The sequence below is a fragment of the Mirounga leonina genome, unplaced genomic scaffold (genome assembly GCF_011800145.1).
Source record: "Mirounga leonina isolate KUSES-001 unplaced genomic scaffold, KU_Mleo_1.0 Mir_82, whole genome shotgun sequence".
Lineage (NCBI taxonomy): Eukaryota > Metazoa > Chordata > Mammalia > Carnivora > Phocidae > Mirounga > Mirounga leonina.
Window position 1 is genome coordinate 9,699,464 of NW_023270825.1, and position 13,358 is coordinate 9,712,821.

The 13,358-nt window shown below is 48.5% G+C and overlaps 1 protein-coding gene across 1 annotated transcript; it reads right to left on the minus strand.

The window, feature by feature from the left end:
• Window positions 1-1,805: 1,805 nt before the first annotated feature.
• On the minus strand, window positions 1,806-11,197 carry SERPINA4 (serpin family A member 4). The gene is made up of 5 exons (XM_034992477.1): window positions 11,119-11,197; window positions 8,537-9,202; window positions 4,090-4,363; window positions 3,117-3,276; window positions 1,806-2,335 (listed from the first exon to the last, which is right to left on the minus strand). The coding sequence occupies exons 2-5, from the start codon at window positions 9,183-9,185 to the stop codon at window positions 2,135-2,137; spliced, it is 1,284 nt and encodes a 427-aa protein (XP_034848368.1). The 5' UTR covers window positions 9,186-9,202; window positions 11,119-11,197; the 3' UTR covers window positions 1,806-2,134.
• Between the last annotated feature and the right edge of the window lie 2,161 nt (window positions 11,198-13,358).

A 13,358-nucleotide genomic window follows, 5' to 3' on the forward strand; every position in this document is an offset into this window, starting at 1 on the left:
ATGTTCTGTCTAATCAGGGCTAAGAGAGCAGAGATTACAGTCTGCCAACCACATTTGATGGTAAGATGGCAGTCCGCCTTGGAGAGGGCCTGAGGCGTTTATAGGAGATCCTGGGAGATTCTCAGAGGCGGGGAAGGGGGCTCTCTGGGGAGTGGGGGCCTGTAGGGACAACCTGGGGAAGCAGCACATTTCTGTGGCTGAAGTCACTGGACACACAAGTGCAGGAGGAGGGACTAAGGCAGGAGAGGCAGGTGGGGACCAGGTGGGGAGGGCCTTGACTGCAGGTAGAGGACTGCGAGCTTTATCTTCTAGGCAAGAGGGAGCCACTGAGGGCTTCTGAGCTGGGGAGGGACAGGCTTCGTCAGAATATGGAAGCATCACTCTCAAGGCTGAACTGAGGGTGACGGCTCCCCTTTCCTCCCCTTCATCACACCCGGGCTTCACGTTCCCACGCCCCTGGGCAGTGCTGGGGCCACAATAACCCCAGGCCCTTTCACCTGACCCACTTGAATCCACCCACCTGCCTGCCTCTGTAGGGGCAGAGATGACAGTGTCAGCCTGGGCCGGACTTTAAAAAACAGAATTCAACTTCTTCTCAACAGGTGCAGGGGGAAGTGGACCAATATTTTCAGTAACAGAGCTGCTTTTCAGCCAATCAAACCAGGGGATGGAAAGGAGGGTCTGCATTCCTCTGAGCATGGGAGGGCACGGGGTCCTGTGGCATTTCCAGTGCCTTGTCGGTGTAGCTCAGGGCCGGTATGATGAGCTCAGCACTTTCCTCCTCTGGGACTTTCCTTTACCAGTGTTGTCCCAGGTTGTCCTGTCCAGCTCAGGGCTGTATTTTAGAGGCCAGGGGAGAGAACCTCAAAATCTCCCCTTCCCACCCTCTCTAGCTTCCTTCTGCAACAGCTTTTCCTACCATAAGCAAGTAGTCTGTCTCTTGCCCTGGATATTGTTTTCCTGGGTTCCCGCAATGACCTATTCTTGTACCTGTAGCATGACGTGGGCCAGGGACCATGTCACACAAAGCCTGGATCATTGTAACTCTGAATCAGTCATCTCAATGCTGGAGGTGGCCCACAGCCTGTCTCTCCAGTCACCAGTGGAAATCTGGGTTTGTGACAGCAACTGACCAACAAGAACACCCCCAGAGCCCTGCCTGGGGAAATGCGTTTGCCATATATTACTGAGGTTTAGGACAAACACAGCCAGGATCTGTCGGCCTGCCTCTTCCTGTGGGAGGGATAGAGGTTTCTTCTCTAAGACTCTGGGTGGACCCCGCGCAGAGAATTCACCCCACATACTACGGACATCTGAGTGGGACCATCTGGGTAAGCCCCTATTAGCCAGGTGAGGAAGCAGCCTCAAGAAGGGAAGAGATTGGCCAGAGGCCCTGGAGCAAAAGGGCAGGATGTAAGTATAGACCCCCAGGCTCCAATCTCATGTTCTTCCTTCTTCTGCGGTGCATCTGTGACCATGGCCATTGAACCTGCTGGACCGGCCACATCTCCACGGTCAAAGGAGGAGGCAGAGCCTGTGCCCCCCTGGGGGGTGCTGCCCGTCTTGCTGGGTCTTCCTCACTAGGTCGCTATGGCGGCCACCTTGACTGGTGCTCTCCCAGCCAAGGTCTTCAGAGCCCCTGCTCTAGAAACAAAGCATCCACCCTGCCGGGGACAGCCGGCTGCCCACATTTCTTCCCCTTCCATATATACCTTGCCAACCCCCTGGAACTTGGAGCATCTCACCCCCATGTCTGGGACCAGCTACGCCAGGGCAAGGGAGGGCAAACCCCAAAGGGATGGGGAATAGGGATACATTTATTGAGTACCTACTATGTGCAAGGCACCAAACCAAGCTCCTCATAGCCATCATTGTGTTTAATCCCTTCAACCACCTGGCAGGGTTTCTCCCACCTTCCAGGGTGGTGCTCAAAGCGGTGAGATGATCTGCCCTGAGGAGCTGGGTGTCCAGTTCACACGTATCTCACACCACCCACATCCCTCTCCCTCGCCAACAGCTTCTGCCCTGGACTCTCAGGATCTTCTGTGTCCCCCATTCTGAACATGGAGCTGCTCACACTGAGACCCCCAGGCCACACCTTCCTGCTTGTAACAGAGAGCCAGCTCTGGGAGGGCTATGGCTTCGTGGGGTTGACAACCTTGCCCAGGAAAAGGATGCTCTGGGTGTTGGTGGAAAAGATCGCCACGAGGAAGGGCCGGTTGAACCGAAGGACTCTGCGATTGTGCTGGGCAGACATAAAGGTGATAAAGCTGCCAGTGGCCGCTGCCGCCTGGGTGCCAACCTCATCCACCTCCAGAATGGCTTTGTGGAAACTCTGGGAAGGAAATCACAAGTGTTACCTCCGAGAGAACATGAATCAGGACTTGGGGAAGACTGGAAGAACCAGAGATCGCTGGAGATCAACACTGCAGGTCACTGCTTGCCAAACCACTTGTTGGGGGATCTCACAGAAAGCATGTCTACACTGGATGGATCTGTGAGCTGGAAGACCTCTTATTTATAGGAACAATTATTTCTATCAGCAACTGAAGACTTACTGTGTGCCTAGGGCTCTTTTTAAATTCCACAGCCACCCTATAAGGTTGATGTATTATGGCTGTTTTACAGATGAGGAAAATAAATCCAGACACTCACTCACCCTTGAATGCCATAAGGGGAGGACCTCAACTCTGGAATTCAACTCTGCAACTCAAAGCTCTACCCTGGAGTGCACTTTTGTCTTCTTAACTGAAGTCAAAATTCTCTTTCTTTCGTCAAAAAGACCTCTGATACACACACACCCAGCCCAGCCTGGTCTGTATCCTCCCTCTATTTCTATCAATGCATTTATCACCCTCCGTTGTGATCTATGAAGCTCACTTGGCTGTGAGAGCTCCCTGAGGACACAGACTGGGTGGACACCATATCCCCAGCGCCAAGTACCATGCCAATACATGGTGGGTTGGTTCCCAGATGCCCATCTCTGTGGGTGGTTGAATGAAACCCAGGCTCTGAGATTTCATGTGTTGGCAGAGAGAACAACACCACCCAGCAGCTCCCAAGGGGCAGAAGTTCCCCACCAAGTCTCCAGGCACTGATGACCACGGATGACTTACCTTGGACACCTGCAGTTTTCGCTCTTTGGTGATGCCAGACAGGTCAACCTGCTTCGAGAACAGGTCCATGAAGCCCATCTTGGGCAAAATCTGATCTAATTGATAGGTGCCAGAAATGGAGAACTTGGGGAAATGCAGCTTGAGCTTCTTATAAAAATACCTGAAGGAAGCATGGGGTTAGACAAGTGAGGGACCCCAGCACTCTGTGCTCCTCTCAACTGGCCCCACTCACTCCATCTGACTTTGCTTCAGTGCTCCCAGGAATTTAACGCCAGGCGCCTTTGCCCTCAAGACTGCTGTCTGCAGGACCTCCTCCCTTGGGAGCTCATCTTCAACAGAGCTGGCTTTCTGGGGACATGCCAGGTGCCCAGGGAGATACGAGTCTCCCTGTGTGGTAGCTTTGCCTTCGCCTCTGTTGGGGTCCTATGGTTTTCACTTATTTGGGACCAGATGATTTCTTTGGCTAGAATTCCTCTATCTCATGAGCTGTGCGAATTTTCTATCCACCTGTGGCCTTAGGCTGAGACCCTTATCTATGGTTGGAAATTTTTCCCACTCATAGCCCCAGGGTGATAGGAAACTTCCTTGCTACTTCCTTGGATGGGTGTATGGAGTTTTTTTCAAGTCCTTCTATACTAGGCACATTGATCAGAGGTCTACCCACTCACTGCACAGTTGGGCAGACCCTCAGAGAGCCAATGTCACTTCACCCAAGTCTTGGGCAGTGTAAGGGCTACATCTAGAACCAGGACTCTTAACTCCTAGTCTGGTTCTCTTTTCACTGATAGGGGCAAAATCAGATTTCAGATGTAACAGGAGAGTCCATCATCTAAGGAAACCCATGGAAAGTCTTAAAGCAAATAAGAATGCTTTCATAATTTGGCAATCATCCCCATGTGGGGCACTGGCCTTTTAGAAGGGTCCATTTGAAGGGCAATCTTGCAGATTCAGCACAACGGGTCACATTGATTACCTCTTCTGAAGCAAGTTCTTCCACCTTGTTAACATCTCTGGAGTCAAGACCTCCTCCACCTGCTTCATTTTCCCTTGATCAGGAAGGATGAAAAAGGCCGTCATGTTTCCTTGGTAATCCATCCGCAGCACCGAGCAGGGCAAGAATCTGTCGTGAAGATACCAGTGGTGCTGCGTGTCCTGCAGCATCATAGGCACCTTGACTACTGTAGTCTCATCAACATAGAAGTCTTGGGAAGTGGTCATCGAGGGAATGAATGGTTTCTCCCACAGAGCTGAAGGGAAGAAGGAAAGAAGGCACAGGGCACCTGTAGACCAACAAGCCAACCGTCCAGCCAGGGAATGCCTCTCCTACAGTCGTGGAGACGCACAACTTACTATTCCATCACGGTGTACCATTTAGATCCTTCAAACTTTGACCTGCCTAAGAAATGGATCTCTCAGGGCTCATTTAGATTCTAAAATGTGAGATATAAGAGGGTATCAGCAACATTGTTTCATGTCTCCACCATTTTTTAAACAGATTTTATTTATTTGCTTTAGAGAGAGAGAGAGAGAGTGAGCAGGGAGGGACAGAAGGGGAGGGAGACAGAGAAAGAATCAAGCAGACTCCGCACTGAGCATGGAACCGGACACGGGGCTCCATCCCATGACTCTGAGATCATGACCTGAGCTGAAACCAAGAGTCAGACATTTAACCAACTGAGCCACCCAGGTGCCCCATGTCTTCACCATTTAATCTACATTGCTGCACTTACATTTTTTTTGCCAACCTGATATTTATGTAGTGGTAGCTTGTTACAACTTTGTAGTGTACTTTCTTTGTTAAAAATGAGGTTGAGCAGTCTTTTGTATGTTTATTGACCAGCTAAACGTCCTTTTTTTTTAAAAAAATGTCAGCGCCAGTTCATGTTTTTCCCCTGTATTTGTGTAGGGTTGTTTCTTAGTGATTTGCAGGAGTTCTTTCTGAACACTAGTTGTCTATCAGTTGTGTGAGTTGCAAATCCCTTGTCTCTCTCTCTGACTTGCCTTTTCACTCTATTAGTGGTGTGTTCTGGTGATTGAAATTCTTAACCATAATGCAGTGAACATATTAGTCTTTTCCTTTGTGGTTAGGTGTTCTGTGTCTTGTTTAGGACAACTTTCCCTTCAAGGTCATGAAGATACTCTCCTATATGATATTCTAGAAGCTTTAGTCTTCCCTTTTGCAAAAAGGACTATACTCCACCTAGAATAAATGCTTATTATTGGTTGAAAGGAGGGGTCCAAACCCATTTTGTTCCCCTTGTGGGTACCTAGTTGTCCCAGCACCATTTTTTAAAATCCACTCTTTCCCCAATGCTCCATCATGGTGGTGAGGGGGGAATGCCAGCTTTGACAAATATCAAATGTCCATGTATCTCTCCATGGGGTCATTTCTGGGCTCTATTCTGGCCTCACTATTCTGTCCCATTTGTCTATTTGTACTACACAGCCTAAATTAATATAGATTTATGATAAGTCTCACGCTCTGGCAAGCAAGTTTTCCCATCTTAACTATTCTTGGCCTTTTGCACCCCATATACATTTTAGAATCAGCTTGTTAACTGCCACCAAAAAGGATGAAAAAACCTGTTAGGATTTTGATTGGGATTGCATTAAATATTTAGATTAATTCATGAGAGAATTTATATCTTTACATATTAAGTATTCCTTTTCATGAACATAGTATATCTGTATTTTTAAAATTTTAAGTCTACTTTAATATCTCTCAAGATAATCTTATCTACAGAGATCCTGTGAATCTTTTGTTTGTTTTCTTCTAGGTACTTTTCAGTTTTGAAGGTAAGCCACAATAGTTCCACTCTCTCACCATGTAACCCACAGTGAGGCCTGGGGCTAAATTTACATCCCAAAGGGTTGGGCAGATGTGTCAGAGGGCAGGATGTCTCTATCCCCTTCCTATTTCTGGAGAACCTCTCATTCTCAGGCTAACAACACTAACCCAGCTGGAGCTAGGTCTCTTTCAGGAAGAGAGCACCCAAACCCTTCTTTATGGTCAGGGCTTTGGGTAAGATAATGGTATATACTATACATTTAAATTATATTTCAAAAGGAATGGCTTGTAGAATATTGTGTAGCCATTAAAGTGAGATCTAAATAAAGTTTTCAATAGCATAAAGCTACACACACACACACACACACACACATGCATGTAAAACCTGGTAAATCTGAATAAAGTCTGTAGATTGCACCAATGTCAATTTCCTGGTTTTGCTTTTGTATGACAGTTATGTAAGATGTTATTTAAACTGGATGAAAGGTACACAGGATCTCTCTGTACTATTTCTGCAACTTCCTATAAGTTTATGGTCATTGCAGAATTAAAAAGGTTTTTGAAAAAGTTTTCAGTGGTGCATGAATAATTCCATGTGTAAAATGCAAGTGATGACCAATTTGGCTGGATTGTTAGTCTGGGACTGTTTCCCAGAATCTGTTCCCTATAGATTCTGGGTTCAAGGTGGTTACAAGTGTGAGACTGGGAGGTAGATGTGAAACAACTACCACACGCTGAAGGTCTTCTCAGGAAGGAAGATGAAATGATGGACAGACTTAGTGGAGCCCTAGATGGAGACCTAGTGGTGCTCCAGGTCATCCATGCTGACCTCCAAGTTCATTGTCCAACATTAGCCCTCCAGACCAATGTGTCCCTAAGCTGCCACTGGGTGCCCAGCATGGGCCTCTCCACAAGCTCCCCCTACATGGACCCACTGTCGTGGCTGGATGTGCCTGGCATATAGATCCCTAATAAGTTCCAAACTTTCACCTGCACCAAGGACTTCACTCTGTCCCTCCAACCCTATTTCCTTCAGGCCTTCACTTGCACACAATTGTGCAAGGTCCAATTCCTATAGCAATCCCCTTTCTCCTCTGATGGAACACTGATGATACACACTGTACGAATCTGTCCCCACACTGTGATTTCAACTGTTAATATATGTGTGTGAATAGAAGACTGGAATGAATTAGGTGAAAATGTTAACACTGGTTGCCTCAGGGTGGTAGGATTATGGGTAATTTCTTTTTTTTTTATTTTTTATTTTTTTTTTAAAGATTTTATTTATTTTTTTGACAGAGAGAGACATAGCAAGAGCAGGAAAACAAGCAGGGAGAGTGGGAGAGGGAGAAGCAGGCTTCCCACAGAGCAGGGAGCCCGATGTGGGACTCGATCCCAGGACCCTGGGATCATGACCTGAGCCGAAGGCAGACGCTTAACGACTGAGCCACCCAGGCGCGGATTATGGGTAATTTCTATTTCTCTTTTATACCTTTATGTGGTTTTTAAATTTTTTTTATTTTTAAAGATTTTAGTTATTTATTTGAGAGAGACAGAGATAGCGACAGAGATAGCGAGAGAGAGCACGAGCAGGGAGGAGAGGGAGAAGCAGGCTCCCCACTGAGCAGGAAGCCCAATGCAGGACTCGATCCCAGGACCCTGGGTCATGACCAGAACTGAAGGCAGACGCTTAACCGACTGTGCCACCCAGGCACCTCCTTTATGTGTTTTCAAGGGTCTTTGAAATGAGCATTGTTATCATTAGATTAATTACGATTACTCTAATTATTTATTGAGTATATATAATGGTCAAAGGTCAACAAACTTCTTTTGCAAAGGACCAGAAAGCAAATATTTTAGGCTCTATAGCAACTATTTATCTCTGGCTGTGTGAAAGCAGCCAGAGACAATACATAAATGAATGGGCATGGCTGTGTGCCAATAAAACTTTATTGACAAAAGCAGGTAACGCATCAGATGTGGCTAGAGATGGTAGTTTGCCTATCCCTTTAGGCCCTCTTCTAAGGAGTACACACAAAAATGTGACATAATTTGATCCTCAAAATAAAACTCTGGGGGCACCTGGGTGGCTCAGTCGTTAAGCATCTGCCTTTGGCTCAGGTCGTGATCCTAGGGTCCTGGGATTGAGCCCCACATCGGGTACCCTGCTCGGCGGGAAGCCTGCTTCTCCCTCTCCCACTCCCCCTGCTTGTGTTCCCTTTCTCGCTGTGTCTCTCTGTCAAATAAATAAATAAAATCTTTAAAAAAAATAAAAAATAAAAAAAATAAAAACTCTGAAGGAGGGACTCTTATTATCCTTACTTCAAGCAAACAACCTACCCTGTTTACATTGTTGGTAAGTGACAGAGCTTTGATATGAATCCAGCATTTCAATTTGTGCATTTCATACCTTACTGTTACAAAGAAAATAAATAAGAAAATATGTCTAAAGGTATGAGGAAACCTCAATACTACACAATCTTAAATATCTGATGCTCTCACATGAATCTTCTAAGGGTTGCTTGACCCTCTCTGACCCCATCCATCCACTTTCTCTTTTTTAAATATTTAATCCATCCATAAATCAGAAAGAGAGGGAAGATAGAGGATGCACCAACAAACCAACTCTTACCTTTGAAGTAAATGTAATTCACCAGCACCATTGTGATGTCTGTGCTCAGGTGGCTGACCAAATCCACAATTTTCCCTTGAGTTTCCTCCTTGACGTGGTCATTGATGAGCTGGGTGGTGCCCACAGAGTTGTGGAAGTTGGTGAGGAAGAGTTTGGATTCATAGAAGGCCACACTGTCGTTAAGAAATTCCGGAAGGATCAGCAGGTCCTGGCTCAGGAACAGGGCACTGCCTATGTGCATCTCCAGCCCGTCACCCGGGAGCTGGAGAGTGTGCAGGAGGTGCTGGAAGCCCTGGTGGATGTCGCGCTCGGACAGCTCCGTGAGGTTGAAGCCCAGACCCTCAAGGATCTGGGTCTGGCTGTGTGAGCGGGCCCCCAGGGACAGCATGGCATAGGAGGCAGAGATGCTCAGTGGGGAAAAGAAGATGTTGCTGCCAGGACTTTGGGAAGCCATCAGGTGGTAGAAGTGGAGAGCAAAGGCTGTATTCCCTGGGGCAATCTTGAGGCTGAGGGAGCCCTCACCTGTGCTTAGAGCCTCCTGATGGGGGCTGCCAGTGTGACCCTGGCTATAGTGCTCAGGGTGCAGCTGACCATGAGAAAGGACCAGCAGTCCGACCAGAAGGAGGAGCAGGTGGTTGGCAAGATGCATCTTCTGCACTCTCACAGCTATAGGAGGAAAGAGAGTGCCTAGGCAATTCCCCAGCAGATCACCCAACCCTACTGAGAAGTCGGGCAAGGCCAGGGCCCCAGGGTGATAAGTGACACCATGAACTCTTGCAGATGGGCCTGTGGCAGTCTAGTAAAACACCCAGCACCTTCCCAACGTGTGGTGAAGATGATATTCTGTGGCAGCGCTTTAAATGAACAAAGCACACTCGTGCCCCCACCTACCTGCATTTCTATCTTTCTGAGCTCTGCGAGGCACCGGCCTCCTTTCTCATCCCAGAGACTCCAAAAATGACTTAATCAGGTCACCTAACTGGTAAGTATCTGAGCTAGGGCACAAAGTCTCCAGACTCAGCCTGGGGCTCTTTTGACCTTTCATGTTTATTCCCTCAGCCAAGTGACCCAAGGTTACTGTAGCATCTACCCCACCGACATCCATGGTGTGCTTTACAGTTTACAACATCATTTTAATGTCATTTTGTTTGAGCCTCTTACCTAGGTAGAGGTCAGTAGAATTGGCATTCCTACCAACGCTCCATACAGACACTATCACTGACATTCAAAAACTGATCTGCCCAAAGTCCCAGGAAAAGGATGGGTCTCTTTTCCTAGTAAACTTAACTTGCCCAAAATAGGGTGTTCTCTTTTCTTCACCAGATCTGCTCTGTTGCATCAAATGGATCTACCATTACTCTCTGGTTGTCATCCTTAACCTGTGTCTGGCCTTCCATCCCCTTAACTCATTCTATCTTTCTGCATGTCTGGAAGGCTCTTTCCTCAACCCCCGAGCCTCTCCACTGCCATGACCCTCACTCAGGCCTCCAGTGTCGTTCACCCGGACCACGGGTCAGAAAACCTTTCCTGCAAACGGTCAGAGAGTAAACATCTTTGGCTCTGTGGGCCATATGGTCATGTTGCAGCTGCCCAACTTGGCTGTGTTGGCTGGAAAGTGGCCACCCACAAAGCAGGCTTGTGTGTGGCTGGGTTCTGGTGAAACTTTATTTATGGACAATGAAATATGAATTTCATATACTTTTCATAGGTCACAAAATATTGTCCTCCTTTTGATTTTTTTCAACCATTTACGAATTTTGTACTTATATTTATATCTTATATTTATGTTATATCTTGCATTCTTAGCTCAGGGGCAAGACAAAAATAGGCAGTGGGCCAGATTTGACCCATAGGCCGCTGTTTGCCGAGCCCTGACTTAGACCACTGTTGTTTCCTACCTGGTCTTTCTACTTTCTCTTCTTTTCTTGTTTTTAAAGATTTTATTTGTTTATTTGACAGAGAGACACAGCGAGAGCAGAAACACAAGCAGGGGGAGTGGGAGAGCGAGAAGCAGGCTCCCCACGGAGCAGGGAGCCCAATGCGGGGCTGGATCCCAGAACCCTGGGATCATGACCTGAGCTGAAGGCAGACGCCTAACGACTGAGCCACCCAGGCTCCCCTCTATTCTATTTTCTACCCCGGAGTTGGAGTGTCCACTTCACTCACCAACTTAACGCCAGTCCCCAAAGCATGGCTTCCTACCAAGCTATAATACCGTCTCCCGCCCTAACCCTCACATGCATATTTCTCTCTGGCTTTGCAGCGAGTTACCCAGAATTCCCCTCTGTCAGGCACCCTCCAGAAGCACCTGGATCAGGAGCCAGAAGACCTGGGTCCTAAGTCATGTGTGGCCTTGTGGGAGGCTGTTTCTGGGCCTGGACACCAGGTCCCCCACTGGTGTGATGAGAAGGTTGATGCAGTCATGTGTAGGGTCTTTCCAGCCTTAGGATGTGTCACCTCTAGGTCTTTCCTAGTCTTAGCACTGAAAGTCTTATGTTGCAGAACTCCCAGTCCTGGGCAAACTAGAAGATTGGTCACCCTCCCTTTCAAGTCTCAATTGCGGCCCTCAGAGAGTTACTCACGGTCGGTCCTGGTATGGTCCCCCGGGCAGGTGTCTGAGCGCTAGAGGAACCCAGGAACATGGCCTGGATTTATCAAGCCCAGGAAGGTTGGCAGAACTTCTCAGCAGCACCAGCACCACCTACCACCTCCCCTATTAGGTAATTATTAATGAACAGACCTATGGGTTCAGCGTGGAGTCTCAACACAGAGAAACTTCACTGAAAGCTGGCTCAACCCCTCCGGGGATGACTCCCCTTCCGTCCGGGGGGACTCCAACAGAGTTCACCCCTTGCTGTTTGTGTCATGCACTAAGGTTTGCCTGGCACATGCTTCCCCCTGAGGCCCAGGGGGCCTGTTAGTGGATGTGGTCTCCACATTGCCCCTCATTGGCCATGTGAACTCAGACACATCTATTCCCTTCTCTGGGTTTGTCACGCCCCCCAACCCATCCCCCACCACCTCTCATAAAATGAAGAGATGGACCAGACCAGGGGTAGCAAACCTCAGTGCCTTCACAAACCTGGGAAGACTGTTTCCAGGGTGACATAATGAGGAATGGTAGGCATGTGGGCCTGGAGAGGGTTAGCTCTCTGCAGCCATCAGGACCCATCAGGAGGGGCTGGATCCTGCTCTGGGACTCCAGTTGTCAATCCTGGACTATGTGATTGCTCAGGAACTTTCCAGCTTTAAAGGTACATGATTCGGGGCACCTGGGTGGCTCAGTTGGTTAAGCGACTGCCTTCGGCTCAGGTCATGATCCTGGAGTCCCTGGATCGAGTCCCGCATTGGGCTCCCTGTTCAGCGGGGAGTCTGCTTCTCCTTCTGACCCTCCCCCCTCTCATGCTGTCTCTCTATCTCATTCTCTCTCTCAAATAAATAAATAAAATCTTAAAAAAAAATAAAAAAATAAAGGTACATGATTCAGTGATGGAACCCTCTGAGAGACCACGTGTCGGCCTTCAAGGAGAATGCATCCAGGGGCAAGGGTGGCATAGGGTGGGAGCAAACCCCTCTGTGGGCCAGGAATCCAATTGCACACTTCCTTTTTAATTTTGGATCTTGAAGCTGCTTTACGTGCAGTGGTCGGTGAGCCTGGGCACCCTGGGACCATTCCGGGGCAGTTGAATATGTGGGTGACATGTGGCTGTTTCTTAAGCCCAATGGGGAAGGAAGCGACGTGGCCCTCGGTGTCCTGAACGAGATGCCCTTGACATTCAGGCTTCCTCTAGTGGGTTTTTCTGAATGTGTCTCCAGGTGCTTGGGGCTTTGACTTGAGCAGCAAGTTTGGCCTGCGAGCCCGGAGCTGGGCAGAGCAGAATGGTAGGGAAGCTAGAAGCACAGTTGGCCTGGGGTCTGCATCCCAGCCTGTCGTTGGGCTCTGAGAAGTTCAGGGGTGTGTCCAAGTTCACACGACAGAAATGCATCAACGCCAGGGCAAGAGAGGAACTTGCCGTGCCCGGTGAGAGCGAGAGCTATTACCCACTTGCATCTCCTCTCTCACCACACACATGCACACACGCCCCCAGCAGGACTGTCCTTATCCCATTTCACAGATAAGAAAACGAAAGCCCAGAGAAGTTGCTAGCTCAGATTCCAGAGTTAGACTGAAGCCCATGTTCCTTGGACAAATCTGCTTGGACGAATCTGCCATTCCTCTAGAATATCAGCTCTGGTTTTGTCCTCAGCTGCAACCAACTTACTAGAACACGTGTGGCACACAGGAGGTGCTCCATCAATAGTCACCGAGTAAATGAATGAAGGCAAGGTGGTTACCGGTTCGTGAGTGTGAAAATCAATTATTCCCTTTCCAGAGTCAGCAATCTGGGTTTTGCTTCCTTAGTCTGGCTTCTGCAGTGAGTTAGAGCCCAATGCAGCAGATTGCAGGAGACAGCGTGTGCTTGGGACAGCTGGAAGGACAGGCGTCCTGACCCCAGTGTGAACACATGGCGACTGCCCTTTGGCTCCTGGACCCTGTCCCTGCAATGCTCTGGACGGAGCGGGGCTTTGAAGTCAGCTAGACGGTGCTGCTGCTGAGCTGGTGAACCTCACTCCACCTCTCTGAAACCCACTTTCCTCTCCTGCCAAATCAGGAACAATCACTAATTGGAAAGGCAGACGTGAGGGGACCGGGCATCCCCAAATGTGCTGGGCTCCACCTCTGGTTCCACTGTGTTTCCTTCTTTCCTCCTGGCTTCTTGCACTGGTGAAGAGCAGGGACTGTGGGGGCTCAGTCCCCACCCCACCACCAGCTGCGTCACTT

Coding starts and splice junctions, on each gene's coding strand:
- SERPINA4 (XM_034992477.1), bottom strand. CDS start 9,185: ATGCATCTTGCCAACCACCTGCTCCTCCTTCTGGTCGGACTGCTGGTC. Junction 4,364..8,536: donor GAATTACATTTACTTCAAAG/GTAAGAGTTGGT, acceptor TCTTCCCTTCAG/CTCTGTGGGAGAAACCATTC. Junction 2,336..3,116: donor GAAAACTGCAGGTGTCCAAG/GTAAGTCATCCG, acceptor TTTCCTTCCCAG/AGTTTCCACAAAGCCATTCT.